Source organism: Protomyctophum parallelum (genome assembly GCF_964188405.1).
Source record: "Protomyctophum parallelum genome assembly, chromosome: 13".
NCBI classification, from domain to species: domain Eukaryota; kingdom Metazoa; phylum Chordata; class Actinopteri; order Myctophiformes; family Myctophidae; genus Protomyctophum; species Protomyctophum parallelum.
The window spans coordinates 31,369,511-31,390,792 of NC_139708.1; the positions used below are offsets into that span (position 1 = coordinate 31,369,511).

General features: G+C 43.5%; 1 protein-coding gene across 1 annotated transcript in view; it reads left to right on the forward strand.

The window, feature by feature from the left end:
- Positions 1-21,282, forward strand: part of adcy9 (adenylate cyclase 9) — a 68,277-nt gene that overhangs the window by 24,255 nt on the left and 22,740 nt on the right. Inside the window, exon 2 of the mRNA XM_083780835.1 lies at positions 19,415-19,638. Coding sequence (XP_083636961.1) covers positions 19,415-19,638 — 224 coding nt within the window. The remainder of the gene's footprint in view (positions 1-19,414; positions 19,639-21,282) is intronic.

Genomic DNA, 21,282 nt, shown 5'->3' on the forward strand with positions numbered 1-21,282 from the left:
CTACATGTTGGGGACCCATACTCAACATTTCTAACATACAACGTTGGTGTACTCGACATGTCCGGGTTCACAATGGGGCTCTAAGGGGTGGCTACTAGACTATGAGGGGAAAGCCCTCCTGGCTCTGTCTGCAATCTGCCACTGTCACCACGTGGTGTGTAGCCTCAGGAATTCCCACAGTACCATTCCTCTGAGATGCTTTGGCTGTGTGTGTGTGTGGGGGGGGGGGGGGGGGGGGGGGGGTGGTGTATGTGCTAAGTGTCAGCTGTATCCTGACAGAGGTCTTTCTCAGCCTTTTATCAGTGTCTTGCCCTATAGCTCCACTCTCTTTCCCTCCGGTGTTCTCGTACTTCCGTCACTGCAGCCTCGTTTTGCAGGCTGTCTGTCTCAGTTCATCATCAGTGCCTCGGTTATGGAATTCCACAACCGTGTCACTAAAGTCCCTTGGCCAGTCTTCAGGAAACGATCATATGTCAACGTAAATATATCGTATGTCAACATTGTCATGTTATCTCCACCGGGCCGAAATCGCCGGTAGGCAGATAAGCCTATACTTGAATCACATATTGAGGCGCTCTAAACTACAACACAGAGCCAAATGCAATTTGACTTAATCCCAAAAGAGGTGCCACAAGTGTGTGTGTGTGTGTGTGTGTGTGTGTGTGTGTGTGTGTGTGTGTGTGTGTGTGTGTGTGTGTGTGTGTGTGTGTGTGTGTGTGTGTGTGTGTGTGTGTGTGTGCGCGAGTGACAGTGAAACTGTGCACACACAATTCTTGGACGCAAGAGCAGAACCTCTGCCCCAAATGTATCACATGGGCCTGTTATATAGCGCCAAAAATGCAAATCGGTAGACAGTATCCCTAATCCTATAGCCATTAAACAAAACAAGTCTTTCCGATTTTTCATATTCCATCCTGATTGTCTAAGATTGGCTTCCAAAGTTTTCCGTGAACTTTTGCACACATGCAGTGTTCTCACATCCACTTCGATCCAATCCGTGTGTAATTATCTCCTTTCCGACCATGAGACTGAATGAGCAAATTAATGAATGGTTCTGCTCGATCTGTGTGTGTATGCACTTTCATGGTCAATTTGACCATGAAAGTGCATACACACACACACACACACACACACACACACACACACACACACACACACACACGTGCGCACACAAAGCTCTCACATGCACACTATTCATTATTACTCACAAACCCACCGTTTACGTCTTTGAGCAAAGCATGATGTTCAACGTGCAGCATGTGTGTGCGTGCGCCCACGAGCAGTGTGTGTGTGTGACACAAAAACCCATTCTGCCTGGCCTTGTCTACACAAAGGAACGAGGGCACTGTGGGAATCAACGACAGCGCCCGGCCCCACTTTATGTCGAGGCCACGTTAAAGAGACCTCAGGGAGTGCTCAGTGCTCGGCAGCACATACATTTTCATCATTGACCCAGATGAACTTAACCAATTAGGACCTGAGGCCAATTCTACAGCTGTCTGTCTTCAGTTTTCCAAAATTTGGCAGCCGACCCCCGTCTCGAAAATATTTTGTTCCAGGGATGCGCAGAAGCAAAGATTTGAGTACAAAAAAAATGCTTTCAAATATATATATATAATTAAAGATTTTCGCAAAAATTGCAGATCTACAAGCTCATAGTGCACACATAGTGACGCGCTATGGCACTTTTTGTATGAAATAATGGTTAAAGTGGTTGAAATCTAAAATGACAACGATGCAGTGGTCTCAGAGGAGGAGGAGGAGATAATGAGTTGAGGTGGGAGGCTAAATAACCGGGGAGGGAGTCAGGGAGAGGAGTATTTAGATAGTTTAGCTTTGATCCATTTGCGATCCCTGTAAATGCAGCCGCTTTATGTCATCAATAAAGGATGAGAAAAGGCAACAGCGGTCGGCGCCCCACAGCATGAGGTGGAACGAGTCCAACAAGCAAAGGATATTGAATTTCAATGAATGAGTGCTGAGAATGTTACAGAAAAGGTGGATTTATTTGATTGATTCGGTTTATTTTCATCTCCACACTACAGATTGATTACAAAGTCAGACTTTCCTTTTTGCTATTTGTGCCGTTGTGTAAATCAAACGCAGCTCGCGGAGTCAGTTCAGTCAGTCAACCTCAAGGGAGGTTCTTGCCATGCTCAAAGGCTCATTCTATACTCAAGGGGTTAATATGCTGCATTACTATGTGGGCGTATAAGTGTGTGCAAGTCTCACACGTCATTCGCCGATGCGGCAGTCAGCTGACCAATTGGGCAGGCTACTTAAGCTCACTAGACTCCATGCCCTTCCTGCCTTCCTCTGCTCATGGTTCCCGGTTGTATGTGATGTTTTCTCCCACCACCACCCCAGCACCACCGGTGGGCTCTGCTATTTATGCTCCCCATGGGGGGGTTATTGTATATCTATCTCCCTGCTCTTATGTTTTATGATGTTGCTTAAAGGAGAATTCCATGCTAGAAGGCTTTCTTACATTTCTTACCTTTCTTTGTAGTCGTTACGTCCCCACCAAAGAGGTCCAGGTATTTTTTGTGCAAAAACTCCTTATTGGCTATTTCCCCTACCATAAGCCCTCAATGAATTGCATTGAATTGAATGGGAATTGAATGGGGCTATGGGGTGTTGTGCTAATTCGCCTATTTCCATCTAAATAAGTAGTAAAGTGTGCCGCTTGGGTTATTATTTACATTATGAAGAGAGGATATATACAAAACAATTATAATTTTGAGCGATGGAAATAAGCGAATTAGCACAACACCCCATAGCCCCATTCAATTCCCATTCAATTGAATGCAATTCATTTAGGGCTTATGGTAGGGGAAATAGCCAATAAGGAGCTTTTGCACAAAATAACACCTGGACCTCTTTGATGGGGACGTAACAACTACAAAGAAAGGTAAGAAAGCCTTCTATCATGGAATTCTCCTTTAATCATGCCGAGCAGGGAGAAATCCAGCAGAGCCGAACGCCAAGTCAAATATCATATGCACACTTGTTACTCATTCTACAATAAATATTGTTTAATCTATTCGTGAGTTGTCTGACTGAACTGAACTGAAATTAACTAAACGAGAGACGCCATCATCAAACAAGACTGTCACTGTCAGATTCAAACCTGCTGTCCATGTCAATGTTTTAGGAAAAATAATCTGTGTGCTAATAGGATCAATATACCAGTAGTTATTATTTAGTCATTTTTCATTGGTTAAATACATATATTTAACCCATTTAGGCCTGACCTCAAAATTTAAAAACAAATCTTCTAAATCCTCCAGTTTTCTGAAATAAATATTTTCACGATTTTTCAAAAATAGCAGACCTACAAGCTTTTTACAAGCTTGCGGCAGGAGAGAGAGAGAGAGAGAGAGAGAGAGAGAGAGAGAGAGAGAGAGAGAGAGAGAGAGGTACAGTCGTGAGGTGACTGAAGCAGGAACAATGAGATGAGAAGTCAGAAATCTGTTTGGTGTATTGCATACGTGCAAGTGTGTGTGTGTGTGTGTGTGTGTGTGTGTGTGTGCGTGAGTGCGTGCGTGCGCCAGAGAAAGAAAGGCTGAGTACGCTCAGTACTGCATCCTGTTCTGCTGGGGAGGTGTTTATGTGGAGACTGTAAGCAGAGAAGTAGTCTGACGCAAACCCACACAATTTAGAGGAAACGAGTTTGGTCCCACATTTGCAAACCCAATGTGTCGTGAAAGTCCAGGTGGCCACAGTTATGCTTCCTATTAACTTCTTGTTGTGAACTATTTTTATGTAACGGCACCAGGAGGTCACTATCAGTTATGTGTGTGTTTCTTTACTTTGCATAGTTTCAACCTTTTATAATAGGTCTGGTTCCCCTGTACTTAAATGTCGTAAATCGACTCAAGCAGCTCTTGTGGCAAGGGAAAAGAAATTTCAAATTAGACATTAATAATGAGACTAAACGAAGCCATTGTTACGTTTTCTGCACAAAGCCATGGCCTCGTGCATGTACTAAATGGAGTGGTGTGCAAACCCAGCGTATGAAATCAACCTGTGCTGCTCCAGTACAGCAGCGTTTAAAATCCATTCCTTTCATTGTTATTCAGTGGAGAATCTCTGCTCCAACCTGACATTTTTAATAATTCAGTTTACAAATGAAATTAAATGAATGTTAGGCTTAAAAAGCAGCATGGGTTTCAGGGGGAAAAAATATGTTTAGAGGAAGTTCACTTCACCCCTCCCCTGGGTCAGGGGAGCATATACTGTACATATTCATGCACGCACTCACGCACACACACACACACACACACGCACACACACTCGCACACACACACACACACACACACACACACACACACACACACACTCACGTTCACGGTCAGAAATGACAGTGAATCCCTCGATAATACCTTATGAAAGATGCATACTACTGTATATTTTCTGACAGAATGGGTTCATCTATACCGACAGCACGGACAGTGCTATATCCTCTTTCCCTATCTATCCTCTTTCCCTCCAAGTCAGTCCATTTAACCAATGTTTTGGGTTGGGGACCCCTACCCCAAACAGGCTTTGGCCATGTCTCGCGAAACCTGCCCCGCCCCGCCCCCCTCCCCATCACCAATACAAATTGGCCGCTACAATAACCTTAATAATAGAGAAAATACATCATGAATAAATACCAAAACCAGATGTAATAATTAAGGAAAGTTTATGCATGTACTATGTAAACTCTACATTTCCATTTTCCAGCCGTTCTGTTACAAAGAAATAAATAAAATACAAATAATGTTGTTTTTAATATAATTTGGGGACCCCCAAAATAATTTTGGGACCCCCCCCAAGGGGTCGCGACCCCCAGGTTGAGAACCCCTGCATTAAATCCTTGTCTCTGCATGACTGCAATCTTTCTTTCCTTGAGGAACCACATAACATCTGTCATTGTCCCTTCACAGCTTCCCTATTGTAGAGTGTAGACCAATATTAATAATATGAGTCATTGTTGCTTAAATTTGATTGTGTGGTTAATTAGTTCATGGATATTACATGTCTCAAGCCTGTTTCAAGTCTATTTAAGTTGATTTGAATGCCACACTGAAAATCCTCAGTGTTAATATATTGTAACTGGGAGTGTACAAATGTAACCGAGTGGACCGCGTCTGTTTGGGTACACTTGAACACTCTCAGAGTCAATTATGTACAATTATGTAATTGGAACGGTAATGACATGACACCACTTGGCGCGGGTCTGTGTGTGAGCTACACCTTTCCTCACCAACGTAATGTCTCTGTCACGTCCACAACAACAGGATACACAGTTTGACGTTAATGTAATCGGGTCATCAGTCGGCCATCACCCACACGCACTCCGTCTGCATGTGCTGATGTGTTTGTTGTTAACAAATGAGTAAAACAAACACTGTCTCCCACGGTACCGCCACCTCGATGGGGACAGTCCACTCTTGCCGCAGGGAAAGAAACCAAGTTGGAATGTGGCATTAACCGTGGTGGAAGCGGGCTGGATAAAAAAGGACACAGGAAGTAGAAGGGTCAGATTTGTGTGTGTGTGTGTGTGTGTGTGTGTGTGTGTGTGTGTGTGTGTGTGTGTGTCTGTGGGGGTGTGTGTGTGTGTGTGGTGGGGGTGTGTGGGTGTGTCGGTGAGGCTCCCGATTGGCGTGCAGCCAGAATACACTGTAACTAACTAAGGAATCAATACTCTCAACATTGGAAATACAGCAGGCCTGAAGGCTGCTTGTGTGAGTCCATTTGGTTGTACAGCACGCTGCAAGGTTGGTGAGTTGCAAGGTTTTTAGAATGTTTTTAGATGTGAGAAACATATGCCCTGACTGAGGTTTATAATATCATTTTTGACCCATTCAAATGTTTTTCTAAAATTGTTGTTCTATTGTTATTCTATTGACTTATAGGCCTCATCGATAAGCCAGCCATTGAGCCAGCCCCAAACCCATGACAGACAGTTCACAGATCAGATCTACAAGCTCACAACACCTTGCATTGTGACGTGTTGTGATCTTGTAGATCTGCTATTTTACACTGGTGAGCAACTAAGTACCATATTACACAGCTTTTGAAATCATAATACAAACTACACAAAGTGCCCCTCGGGGCACAGGTCTCCACCAGGCCAGGTCAGGTTGTGGCCTCCTGGTGGCGCTATAATCGGCCAATGTGAAAAGGGTGCCAGATGGCAATTGGATGATTTGAGGCATTGAGTGCAAAACATACTCTCGCCATGCCTTCGGCTGGTGGAGACAAAATGGGGCTACTGCATAAATATATATTGTTGGGAGGTACAGTCAAAGTCACTGTGGTAAACATGCCAGTCCACTGGTATGGTCTTTTTAAAATATTGACACCTCTCCTCTCATTTCCTTCAGATATATTTAATACCAACCTCCTCCTTCCCTTGTGCACCCGCTTCCAATGTTGTCAACCAATAATCACCAGTAGGTTACTTATCACTCAAACACAATGGAGCCATCAGGCTCACCTGGAGCCTACTGGCTGCGACACCAAAATGAAATGACTGCCGCTGAAGCGAAAAAACATCGTGAAACTGACTGATATGAGACCGATACAAGGTTAGGGTTAGGCTGGTTAAGACTAAGGTTAGGGTTACAATATTAGCGTTAGTTTACTAAGTTTAGTAATAGTCGGACAACGCGACCAACGCCACATCGGACGCCTCCGCACTTCTACGTTTCCTAATCAAAGTCAGTCGGGTCCAGGCGAGCCTGCTGGATCTGGTGCTTATCGCTTGATATTCATACGAATCCGTCGCCGTGTTTCGGCTTCTCCTGTCCTGCAGCAGCACCGGTGGTTCTAATCAAGTCTTCCTAAATAGCCTGTCATATTGGACACGTTTCCTTCTGTTCTCCACTGCCCCCTACCCCCCTACCCCCCTCGTCAGGGACAGGATGTACACCCCAGGATGGAGAGGAAGTGGTCGCTGCTTGGCAAATGTTAAATTGGCTCGTAACACTGGCAAGGTTGGCAGGGCTGGTCGTTCACACCACCTGCTACCTGTCGTGTGTGTGTGTGTGTGTGTGTGTGTGTGTGTGTGTGTGTGTGTGTGTGTGTGTGTGTGTGTGTGTGTGTGTGTGTGCGTGTGCGTGTGCGTGTGTGTGCGTGTGCGTGCGCGTGAGGGGCCAAAATGCTCGCCTCCCTTGTGCTTTGTTGCATTTTTACAAACCTCTCAGAGACAACAACTTTTGCCATTTAAGTGCTTCAAATGAAGGTTGAAAAGAAAAGAAAGGTGTCATATCTTTGTCTGCAGCCACGGGGCTTTCAGCATTGTTTCAGTACATGATTTCATTAGATGGATGAAGCAAAAACGTGCTTGTCTCCAGTGTACCTCATTTATCTTTTGTGTTTTCTTTTCTATAGTATCCCTCAGGTAAAAATCGGTTTTCATCTTTCCGTTTTGCCTGCTTGCCTTTTAGATATTTATGTATTATTTATATAAGTTGTGAGAGTGTTGTTCCCAGCTTAACATGAAACCCTAGGCTTATTTTTCATGTTAAAAACTAAAGCAAGATTAAAAACATGGCTGGAAAGCAATGCAGCATTGCTCCTGCAGGTTATCAAATGAATAATGGATGTGTTAGGATTACGTGCAGAGGGCATGGGTGCACATGTGCAAGCATAGACCGAAGTCATTAGACAACCGTATTGTCAATTGACACAGCTAAATCAAACAAACCTCTTATTATTTGTATTAGCTGTTACTATCTAGAGGTCAATATTATAATGCGGCCTGCCATGATTTTACCGTGCTTTGGTTTTTAACCTAAACTAAAAAACGAAAGAATCTGCCAAGGCTTTCATCGCTCTCTAATGTGTTTGTCTGCGGTGACTGAGGCAGGGCGGAGAAGAATGACAGTGACAGAGTGGCCTCCAGTTCCGTCACGACACGTATAGCGCTTTGACTTTTTTGCCTGCGAACTGTGTTCGTGTGTGGCTGCGTTTGCCGTGCGTGATAGACAACTTCTCCACTCTGGTACCGGAGGGACTCGGGGACAGCCATTGTCCCAGAAGAGCGTGGATGCGGTACGAGGACAGAGGAGGGTGGGAGCTGTTGCGAGCGAGGGTGTTGTTTGTTTTTCAAAATGCTATTCTCATGGCACTCGCCTTTGTCCCGACAAAGAGGCTTGGAGAGTGAGATAATGTGCACAGGCTCTCTCATGGAAAGGTTATCTGCCGTTGTTTCATTCAGCCGATAGCGCAGGATGGGACACTTCACGTCCCATAAAGCACTGAGGCGATGCTGCTGCTAACGATGCTTTCAATTCAATTAGCCCAGGGTCATCAAAGGATGGGGCAAAGATGACGCACACATGCACTCAATGTTGATTGATTGCGCACAAGCGTAGATTGTCAGGAGAAGAATGCACTAGACCCCTGCCGTTTTTGAATACATTTTCCTAAATGGCGAACTAGAAACTCACAACATGTCCCATGATCGTGCCGCTATTTTTGCTATTTGCCATGTGAGGAAGAAGTATTTACTGTAGGTCATAAGTCGTTTAAAAGAACCAGACAAAAACGAACAAGGCAAGCAAGTGCACAGTCGCACACACACTCGTAGGCTCTGCCAGAAAGGGCTGACGTTACAAGGCCAGTGCGCAGTCGCACACACACACTCGTAGGCTCCGCCAGAAAGGGCTGACATTGCAGCAATTGAGTCGCGCAGCGGGGCGTTTCATAACATCATTCCCTGCGGTGAGTCCCCGTGCCCTTTACAGCGCCAGATGCATTCTGTTGATATCGACCCCCATTTTAACCAGCCAATTTGGACAGCGAGCCACGACGGTTCGCATCACCTCACCACCCGCTGCCATTTGACTGCTGACAGCAAGCGCAATCTCAACTGCCACAAGGCCGGATCATAAAGACAAGAGATTGTCCTGGGATGCGTCGGTGACTCGGTCGGGCACACAAACAGTCATGCATGTAGCGGTCGATGTCGATTGATCGCGCTGCTTTGCAGCCAGTGGGGCTTTACCGCGTTAAGCGATTCTCTGTTCTTTGCTGTCAGGCTACAAAATGGGATCAATGCATCCTACATACCAACCAGCCAGTGTGAGGGATGGCTATGGACTCACTTCTTCAAACTCCATAAGTTCAAAATTCCCTCCGCTGCTGCCGCTATCGGTCCGCAAGAGTGACAACGCAGGGTCACAACGCAGGGTCACGGTCATGGTTAAGCTGTCGATAGGAGCAAATTAATAAATGGGGCATGTCATTCTGATGGATGACGTCACCTCCTCTGTTCCCTGCTTTGTGCCAGCTACATCATCCAGGCAGACAGACAGACAGCGGACTACAGACAGCAGACTACAGACAGCAGACTACAGACTACAGACAGCACACTACAGACAGACAGCAGACTACAGACAGCAGACTACAGACAGCAGACTACAGACAGCAGACTACAGACAGCAGACTACAGACTACAGACAGCACACTACAGACAGACAGCAGACTACAGACAGACAGCAGACTACAGACAGACAGCAGACTACAGACAGCAGACTACAGACAGACAGTAGACTGCAGACTACAGACAGCAGACAGACAGCAGACTACAGACAGACTACAGACAGCAGACTACAGACAGACTACAGACAGCAGACTACAGACAGACTACAGACAGCAGACTACAGACAACAGACTACAGACAGACAGTAGACTGCAGACTACAGACAGCAGACAGACAGCAGACTACAGACAGCAGACAGACAGCAGACTACAGACAGACTACAGACAGCAGACTACAGACAGACTACAGACAGCAGACTACAGACAGACTACAGACAGCAGACTACAGACCGCAGACTACAGACAGACAGCAGACTACAGAGAGACAGCAGACTACAGACAGCAGACTACAGAGAGACAGCAGACTACAGACAGCAGACTACAGACAGACTACAGACAGCAGACTACAGACCGCAGACTACAGACAGACAGCAGACTACAGACAGCAGACTACAGAGAGACAGCAGACTACAGACAGCAGACTACAGACAGACTACAGACTGACAGTAGACTACAGACAGACAGCAGACTGTACAGTCAGCAGACTACAGACAGACTACAGACAGCAGACTACAGACAGACTACAGACAGCAGACTACAGACAGCAGACTACATACAGCAGAATACAGACAGCAGACTACAGACAGACTACAGACAGACTACATACAGCAGACTACAGACAGACAGCAGACTACACACAGACTACAGACAGCAGACTACAGACAGCAGACTACAGACAGCAGACTACAGACAGCAGACTACAGACAGACTACAGAGATACTACAGACAGACTACAGACAGCAGACTACAGACAGACTACAGAGATACTACAGACAGACTACAGACAGCAGACTACAGACAGACTACAGACAGCAGACTACAGACAGCAGACTATAGACGATGTATGATGTAAGGTCGGGACACAGGAGATTAATATGCAGCATCCTGCAGATCCTGCACCTGTGCACCGACACATGCACAAACCCACGCACACATTTACACGCACGCCTCACACTCAGGTCACCCATGCACACACACACACACACACACACACACACACACACACACACACACACACACACACACACACACACACACACACACACACACACACACACACACACACACACACACAGATATAAGGGAGAGGGGATTTTAAACAGGAAATAAAGCTCTGTAACAGATAAATTATACTGCTTTGCTAAGCTAGGTATCATTCCTGCTGCGATGCAATAAAGCTTGAGGGAGGGATGGGGAGGGATGGGGAGGGGGGAGAGAGAGAGAGAGAGAGAGAGAGAGAGAGGTTGGGGTGGGGGGAGTGTCGATTGTAGGCTACACTTTTATATACAGAACAAAAATGTATGACAAAATAGAGATGCATGAAAGGGGTTGGCAGTTCTGGAATCTTGACAGACCGAGGAAGGCAAAGATTGAGATGACTGATGGCTCGTACCTTCATGGTGAACTATATCAATCAGAGCTTCAAATGTGTCCGAGCCTTGTGCACTCAGGGATTGAGGAAGCGAAAGAAAAATCAATGTACAGAGGATTCGCCCTTTACTATTTTTCAAACTCTATATTCCTATTTTTTGCTTCTTTCTTGTAGAAGTGATGGCGGACGTCTGCCATCATTCCTACGAGAAAGAACTAAAATACCTTGTGTTTGATCTACTTTCTGGCACCCATTTTTGTTGTCAATTCCTTTCTGGCTGTGGTTATTTACTGTAGAGTCTAGCAAGAGCTTCGGTACATACTCTGCTTGGCAATGTGCCATTCAAGCCTGCTTTTCATGTGAGTAGGTGTTTGTTTGCCACTGAATAGGAACACTAGGGTTGATGTGGGTAAGCGAGTTTATTTAGTATTTAGAGAGTTGTTAGTGAGGTTGATGGAATGGGCTCTACGCACACAGAATAACTCGTCCTACTTCCGGGCTGCTTCCCTACTTCCTTCACAGGTGTTACCGATGATACTAATTCAGTAGTATCGGTAACAGGGCCGAGTGATTATTCAATGAGCGCTTCCAAACTCCAATACTTCAAAAAATCACTTAAATACTTAAATCACCTGCAAGGAATTTCTTGACATAAAGTAGCTCATAACATGTCTACCGTGGATTTTTATGAAACAAAGACTTTGCAGATAGAAAGAGGATAATTATAGCTTTTCGTACAGCTGCAATGTTGGTGAGTTTGACATAATTTAATACAATTAGATAGGACTTTGTCTGTTTGGATGTATGGGCGGTCATTGGCAAATTGTGGCTAGTTTCCACCCTGCCATTAACATGTGTATTCTGAACATTTTGAGCATCTCAGAAGATCTGTAGCTCCAAATGGTTTAGAAGATAGAGGCATGTTTTAAGTGGTGGTTATTTTAAAAAGGGCGTGGTCATTTTGGGGTATTTCGCCCCGGATAGAGAATTATAGATAGAGAAAGTTGTTTGCAGCGGTCATATTAGCCAAGAACAGTTGAGATATTCTCCGCTAAATGAAGTGCATACATATCTTAGCCAGGTCCTGGAGTATAGGAAAGTGGCCCAATTATTCTTTCCAAAATGGTGTGTGTGCATAGAGCCCTTTGTTATAGGGGAGCTGAACAGATGGGACTCAAAAGCAGGCACACGGCGGCAGAGGGAGTGAAAGCCAATGTCCAGTTCATTAATTAGAGAGGGCGTGAGGCAAGACTAGTGGTCAAAGGGGCTGGCAGGAGTCGAGGTATAGCGAGAGGGCGGTCTGCAGAGCCTCAGGGCTTCAGGTTGAAGGCGTAATCCATGGAGCAGGTTCGTGGATCAGTGCGAACAGGCTACAGCACACAGGGGGAAAGGGCTTTGGGTATGAAGCCAGGCATCAAGCAATATACACATGAGCACAGGAACTCAGGCAGAGAGCAGGTTATCATTAACAGCAGGTCTGGCGAACGTAACGGGCATTAACAGTGATTAACAGGCCTGAGTACAGTATATGAGGGTAATGAGGCCTATGTCGGCCAGAAGCCGTTTACTGTATCTCCATATTTCAACCGTTTTTGTTTGTTTTATAATTAAATGCGTCTATAATGAATGCGTTTAATGCATTTATAATTGAATGCAGGTTTTTTTTATAATTTAATCGTCGTGTTGAGCAAAAGTTGCAAAAATAGCCGATAGCTGAAAACAAGCTTATTGAGTACCCGTTATCAGCTTATTGAGTACCCGTTATCATCTTATTGAGTACTCGTTATCAATAAGCTTTGCGCTCATCAAGCCTGAGCAGCCCACCATGTTTAAACAATCCAGACAAGAGGCGAACAAGAAATAAATGTAATTATCCATGCTGGCACAACCATGTCGGCTAAAAAACAATAACTGCCATCCAGTGCTGACCGGGTAAACAAAATTACGCTTTTTAAACCAGTTAAACAGTTTCCTTAATATTATTTTATTGGTAAAAAGGTCAATTGCCTTTCGTCTGTTAGAAAAGTACTGTATTTGAAGGCCGTATTAAAAGGTACTGGTTCTGTTCAGAATGTACAGTATTGTCTCCCGTCTTTCCACAAAAGAATAGAAAATGCTCGATAGTGGGCTCGATAAGAACCCGGCTCGATAAGCCTGATCGATAAGGTGCTCGTTATCAATCAAAATGAACAAGCTCCATCCCTACTCCTGAGCATTCTTCATCTGAAACCAAGCCGTAGAGCGCACGCAAACATCCAGAACCTGTGAAATAATATGCTACATGGCACTTAGTTCTTGCTGTTGAAAAGAGCCATTGTTTGTTAGTATTAGGGAGCAGATGGATTCTGAATGCTCCTACCTACATAGATGAGACATCTTTCCTTCTGCGTTTTATATAATCCATGACTCAAGATGTATAAACCCCAAAAGATGACTCACCTGCTTGAGCAGCCCTGTGTGCTTATGATCTAATAATAGGCCGTTGCTTTGTTGACGGTAATGCTCCCATGCAGCTCACTTGTCAAAAGGAATATACTCCTATAAAGAACATGTACAATCCCCATATGGCGGATTTTCTGTGCTTATTCGTGTTTATTTGTAACTTACTTACTAACGTACTTAAGTACAGTTTTAGGTATTTGTACGTAAAGTACAAATACCTAAAACTGTACTTAAGTACGTTAGTAAGTAAGTTACAAATAAACACGAATATGTAAGTAAATTACATATTTCTCATTTCCAATACTACTCCACTACATCTCAGAGGCAAATATTGTACTTTTACTCCACTACATTTATTTGAAAACTTTAATTACTAATTATTTGTAGATTATTACAAAACATACAGTGACCACTTCAGCCCTATATACATGTCGGCAATTTGAAAATAGCAGACGCATTGTGAGCTTGTAGATCTGCTATTTTCAAAAGCTTTTTATACGTTCGCAAACATGAAATTGAACATTGTGCACAGTGAGCACTTCCTTAGTAGGCCTACTCTACTTTTGTACTTTTACTCAAGTACATTTTGAATTCCGGACTTTTACTTTTACTTTACTTTTCTATATTAATGCAGTATTGAATATAGATACTTTTACTTAAGTAAAACATTTGCAGAAGAGATCAATACAGGCAGACAGAAGAAGCCAGTGTTATTGATCCGTCCAGTGCACAACGCACGCACTCACGCACGCATTGGGGGGGCGGCGGTGGCTCAGGGGTAGAGTGCCTGGATGGTAACCGTAAGGTTGCCAGTTCGAACCCGGGCTCCCCCAGAGTTACTGTCGAAGTGTCCTTGAGCAAGACACTGAACCCCTAATTGCTCCCGATGTGCTAGTTGGTGCCTTGCATGGTTTCCGCTGCCATCGGTGTGTGAATGGGTGAATGTAATGCACAATCTCTGTAAAGCGCCTTGGATAAAGGCGCTATATAAATGCACCATTTATTTACCACGCACGCACGCACGCGCGCACACACACACACACAAAATGTAAGTCGATAGGGCCCAAATGTGTTCACCAGGAAGGAAGGGTGGGGTGCATAATGATTAGCAAGCTACAGTAACTAAATCAGTAACCACACTGTGTGTGTGTACGTGTACACACCTTTGTGTCAGTTTGTTTCATAACCATGCATAGCGAATTCACGGAGATTCACACATGAATGCCCAACACACACACACACACACACACACCACATCAGTGGTGCGAGGGATTAGTTATTTGTTACTGCTGTTTACTGCCTTCAAATGCCAGCCTTAGCTATACTGGTGAAGCAGGCTCAACTACAGAGCTGTGGTTTAGTGTGGTCATGCGTGGTTTCTTTTGTCTTTCTGTTGATGTGTGTGCTTACGTGCGTGCGTGCGTGCGTGCGCCTGGTTGTCTGTGTTTGCCCGTCCTTTTTGTTTTGATGTAAGTGCGTACGCTTCTACACAGATTTGGATGAGATCAGATGTGTAGCACTGCTTCTTGTTCTGTGTGTGTGTGTGTGTGCGTGTGCGTGTGCGTGTGCGTGTGCGTGTGCGTGTGCGTGTGCGTGTCTGTCTGTGGTCATAGACTAGAGCCCTAGGGTGTCTGTGGGGAGGTTTGCGGTGGCCGGCCTGTCTGAAGTAGTTAGAGCCGACAATATTCAGGGCCTGCAGCCAGCGCTTCAGTGACAGCAGAACTACATGGTTTAAGTACAGGGCCACAGGCACTTACCTGGGCCGGTGACACACACACACACACACACACACACACACACACACACACACACACACACACACACACACACACACACACACACACACACACACACACACACACACACACACACACACACACACACACACACACACACACACACACACACACACACAACACACACACACACACACAACACACACACACCTGTTACTGTAGCTGTGACCTGTCAACCATTGTTCATTGGGGCTGGAGCCTGGAGGGAAAACAGATGCAACAAGCGGATAGTTCATATGAAGTTCATATACACACCGTGCTTTTGGAACATACAGAATATAGGCACCATATTGATGCAGTCGTACACACATGCCCATTGCCCACATGGTCCTGTGAGATTCACTTTGTTTGTTGTGAATAGGTCATAACCTATTCACACCATAAACTAAAGCCTTGAATGCATGGAGAGTTTTTTTTGTCATAGACTATCCCTTTATTGTGAATGAATAATCAAAAAACGCCTGGAAAAGGTAAAAAACTGAAAGAATAAGAGACAACATAATACTTACGAAACACATTTGACGATAGTGACGATGTGCAGTACTTTGGGAAAAACATAATAATAGAGATCCATGCTTAAAAATAGCAAAACGATGAAAAATAATTGACAATTATAATAATATATAATTATAATAATTGTCAGCTCTTATCCATTGTACCATGTGACTGTTCTCTTGACAATTAACCCTGCAATGCGCATAATTGCTAATCCTAATTCCCATTTAATTGAGAGTCAGTCAATTGGAAAATGAATGCAGATGCTGAGGCAGGCCTAATTCTGAGTGAAGAGTCTTCTCAACGACACATCTACAAATAAAATGTCAATAACTTGATACAATTGTGAATGAATGTAATACATTTTCACATTGCCTATTGTTGTTGAGCTGTACCCTCTCTCTCTCTCTCTCTGTGTCTCTTGCTCAATTGAGTTGAATAAACTTTTATGTGCTTTATTGGCATGAATTAATAAGAAGGCTGCACTCAGTAGAGCGCAAATCTCCACCAGGACATTATGTCTAGACATCTCTAGACATAACTAGAGAAGTGCACTCCATTGAGTGCAGATCTCTGCCAGGCTGGGTTGCCTACCCAGGGCTGTCAGTCATGGGGCGCAGCCGTCATAACGGCGATGAAGCTGCAGTGGGTTGACAAGCTGACGGTCCGTTGTTCATGAAGGCAGTAGCCTTCAAGATGAGACAAGAAAATTGCCTAAATTGATATAGATGACAACATTGTAGTGTACAGGTTGAGAGATCACATACAATAGGTGGATAACTGATTGGCAGCAGTCTATACTTTTCAATAAATGAATGATAGCTGCCAAGCCATTGCACAAGCACATACACGTCCAGTACCCAAATGCACGAATATATACACATATATACTTGCACAACAAGACTACAGTGAGTATCATCTTTCATGGGACTTAAGCCAACGGCTTTTTGGTGATTCTTAGTTGCCAATGTCAAGTTATCAGGGCTGCAATGGAGAATGGTGTTTATCATTACAGAGAATATATTTTAAAGAGGCTAGCCTATTTACACAGGAACTAATACATGGGAACTAAGAAGAGCTAAGAAGAGCTTCTCTATACAGAAAGCACGGTAGCTCCCTTAGGCCACAGAGAGGGAAATAGATATGGACAGATTGGTTGACAGTGGAAAGAATGGATCTTCTTTGGATCTTGGACGAAATAGGACTATATTTCGTTCTACAAAAATCAGATCAGAAGCAAGAGTGGTTTATTTGCCACTCACTCATACAGGAAAATGTTGATGTTAATTTCCATTCCTCCTGGCTGTCTTCTCTGTGTCTCTCTCTTGCTCTTTCTCTCTCAATTTGAATGAGGAATATTTAGATAGGATAGTGTTAGAGTGACAGGATGCTGGAGGGGAAACATCACGCAACACAGGTCTTCAAACGGATTCAATTATGTGGTTGATGTGCTACTGAAACTGACTGCTCACATCTAGAAATGGCTTTTGAAAAATGTCAGTCAGCTTTCAGAGCTTATCATCACACAGACACTGTATTCACTAGCTAATATTAATTTGAAGATGTTATCTTTCAATAATCAAATAGCTATAAGTGACACACATCATGCTCTCCTCTGGCTTGAATTGGGGTTCTCAAACCTTTCTCCTTCGAGTCCCCTTCTTACAAGGGGGATATTAATTTGAAACCCTCTGAACTAGAACTTTTAGAGCTAGAAATGGCCTCCCAATATCTAATGACATTTTTGAGTGGCGGTAGCGCCTCCTATGCCCAGCTTTTTGTGTTTGCGTGTACCCCATAGCGATGATTTGATTGGCTGAGCATGGAATGGGAGGATAAAAAGTGAGGACATCAAAAGTGATTGGTGGAATGTGATGTATGACGATAAGAGTGCCTCGAACTTCACACGAGTGTCATTTTTTAACTGTGACCAGTTACAGTTACACACTGTAACAGCCGTTGCTGTTTATGATTATGTTTGATTAGTGGTGATAAATATATATAGAGACAGTTCGTAACACCCACAGACAGAAATCTATTGGTGATTCATAAATACTCACTGAAAACCAAGTGCTTTTGGAGTCTGGGTGCGTACTGTGTGGGCTTTGGAATGACCTGCCTTGAGAAGTTTGCATTTTGCAGGCTTGTAATTGCAATTTCCCTGTTGTCTTTATCACTGCTTTTTAGCACACAATTGGATGAGTTGTATTTTACTACAGTGGAGATTTTGTGATTGGTCGTGGTTGGTTGGTATTGACTCGTGTTAATGGCCTCAAGGTTAATGCTGTTGGTTTTTCTCAAAAGGAGACAATTATATTCAGCTCTTGTCTCCCTTTATCTTTTTTATCTTGGATGCCTAACCTCCTCCGCACAGGGAATTCATCGCTCAGTACATCTTCAACTGAATGCTGAAATAATGCAACATTATCCACTTTTAGATAGCCTCTCCTCTTGCCTGCCTATGTTGAACGCATTAAGACCTGAGGCCGATTCTACTAAATTAATGTCTGTTTTCTGAGAAACGTGTTTCTATATCAGTGGTTCTCAAACATTTTCATGTCAATTTCCTCAAAATTGGCCGTGGACCTCCATCTCAAAATATTTTGTTCCAGGGACCCCAGAAGCAAATTTAAGTTATATATATTTTCATTAATGTAATTCATTATATTCCAATATTTGCAAAAACGTTTGCAATTTTTCTAAAATAGAAGATCTACCAACTCATAGCGCGGCACGAAGTGACGCACCGTGAGCTTGTATATGTGAATAGCAAACGTTGGTGTGCGTGTGTGTGTGTGTGTGTGTGTGTGTGTGTGTGTGTGTGTGTGTGTGTGTGTGTGTGTTCTACATACATGATGAAATAAAGCAGTCCTTGGGTCCTTCATCAGCCCACTTCACAAAGGTTTCTAAGAACTTATGAGTTTTATTGGACCATCAAATTAACTTTGAACCACACATTAAAAAAGTGGTTCAAACCTGCTTCTTTCAGTTAAGAAACATCGCCAAAATCAAGTCACTTTTAACCCCTCGAGATTTGGAAAAACGTATACATGCTTTTATTTCCTCCCGGTTACATTATTGTAACTCATTATTCCCAACTCTTAGTCGCTCCTCAATTCACCGCCTCCAGCTGGTGCAGAATGCGGCTGCCAGACTTTTAATACTTTTAGAAGATCTCGCCTTACATTGGATTCCAATAGACTGTAAAAGAATAGTTTTTTTTTTAATTTAGTTAATCATCTTTAAAGCTCTGCACAGACTGTCTCCAGTTTATTTAACTGAATTATTAACCCCTAAGGTTAATGTGAGAACACTTAGGTCCTCAGGCAAAGACCTTCTCATTGTTCCGAAAACAAAATTAAGAACAAAAGGTGATAGAGCATTTGCGTTTGTAGCCCCTTATATGGAACGAACTACCACCTCCCTAAGAAGGGCAGAGTCTGTCGATGCCTTTAAAAAGCTGCTAAAAACCCACTTGTTTTGTAAGCATTTTGGTTCATATTATTGTCTACATATGTACTGTGTATGTTTAGGTATTTTATTCGCTGCTCTACTCTAATGCATTGTACTATTGTCATTTTATTGTTGATCTATAGTATGTGATGCTCTTGATTTATTTCATTTTATTGTACAGCACCTTGTAACATTTGTTTTGAAAGGCGCTTTATAAATAAATGTACCTTACCTTACCTTACCTTACCTTCTCTCTCAGGCCTGAAGACCTACCTGATCTCAGGCAGAAAGACGGATCAGCATCCTCTGTGTAGTTGCTCCCAGCTGGGCTCGTCTGGACCAGCGCATGGGGACTCCAGTGGCCCGACGCCCAGAGCAGCTGATGGAAGCCCTTCATCCTACACTCTGCCCTCCAGTGGCCCGACGCCCAGAGCACCCGATGGAAGCCCTTCATCCTACACTCTGCCCTCAGACACAGCTACGGTGAGCAGGCTGCACAAGACTATAGGGCTGTCACCACCATGACATGTCATTTTGGTTGACGATTAATTGTCGTGCACATACTGTAATTGCGATTTAACAAGTTAACTGTGTTTTTTGGCATTTGAACATACCCGGAAGTTATGCGGGTTATACTGAGTGTCAAAAACGACTACTATTTGGCCTCAACAGCCCATACATCCATTAAACAACGTTAAACAATGTTAAACTCACTTTGACACTCAATTTGTCACACATTTGCCACACATACAAATGCCATTTCTGTTTGTAAAACAACTTGCACAGGACAGATATGACAAATAACTTAAATATTCCCAGAAATGGCTGACAATGAAGGGTAACAATAACAACATTTAAAAAAGTACTACTGTATGTCCAAAACGGGCCATGCATTTAATCATTTTATACTAAAATAGTACATCTAGTCGCAGCCTGTTGTGAGCTTGTAAATCGGATGGTTTTGCTACTCAACAGATGAATGAAACGATTTAGACGATTATGCCTAATCTTCCTAATTTGTTACACAGTACAATCTGTTCTGAGAGGACAGTGTAGTAAATGGACCAGAAAGAGTACATTTATTTAGGTCAATTTTACATGTATTACGTGAATGCTGAGGATTTTACTGTGTAACAAATTGGGAATATTCTGGGCTCTATTTTGGGGAAACAGGCGAGTCGGCAAACAAAATGCACATACTGTACAGCACCTCAAACAGACCGCCAAGAGAAGGTGATATAAAATGGTCTTGGGAGAAAATAAATGCTTTCTCAGCTGAATACATAAATCCATACACAGTGTCCGTGTGAATGGACTGGTAAATGAGGCTGGTGCAAACTGGGTGGGGTGGGGGTGGGCGCTTGTCGAAAACAGCAGATCTACAAGATCGACGCGTCCACTAGTCTCCAAACAAGACACTTTATTTCGGCTAAAGAAATTGAGGTTCAATTCCTCAATTACCGCATGCCTATTCTGGGGGGAATGATCACTCTTGTGAATGATTTCGTACAATTTGATGAATGATACTGTAAAAACACTGACAGCCGATGGATCCACCCAAATTCACATTATGTTTACAGAACGTTATCGTTCATCAGTGTGGATGCTCGCGTATCATTATCGTTGTAGTTACCTTATAGTTATCATTCTTGTTGTGTGGAGCCCCCTTTTTAAAGGGGAAAGTGCTTCATGACGCACAACAGTTTTGTTGGATACATTAATTTCTCATGTGCAGGCCAGGTGCAAGAACGTTGCACCTGCACATGAGACACCTGCACTGCGTCTCCGCTACTTTTAGGTTTCTGTGAAACCCCCACGCGGTAACGCCCACCAAGCGATTGAGGCCAGACCGGTCTGCAGAAGACACATGATAATGTAAATTCACCACAGTATGGTTTAACTGGCTATAGGGACAAAGCACAATAATGAACACGAACAGCCATATAAAAATGTAAGATGTAAACAAGTGGAGTTAGTTGGAATGCTAATTTAAATCTGTAGTCCCTAGGAATGTAACAAAAACTAAACCATTATAAATGACAATATGCAATACAAATGTGCAAATATACAAATGTGTGTGAAAGAAATATACAACACACATACAACATGTCAGGTTGAACATGATCA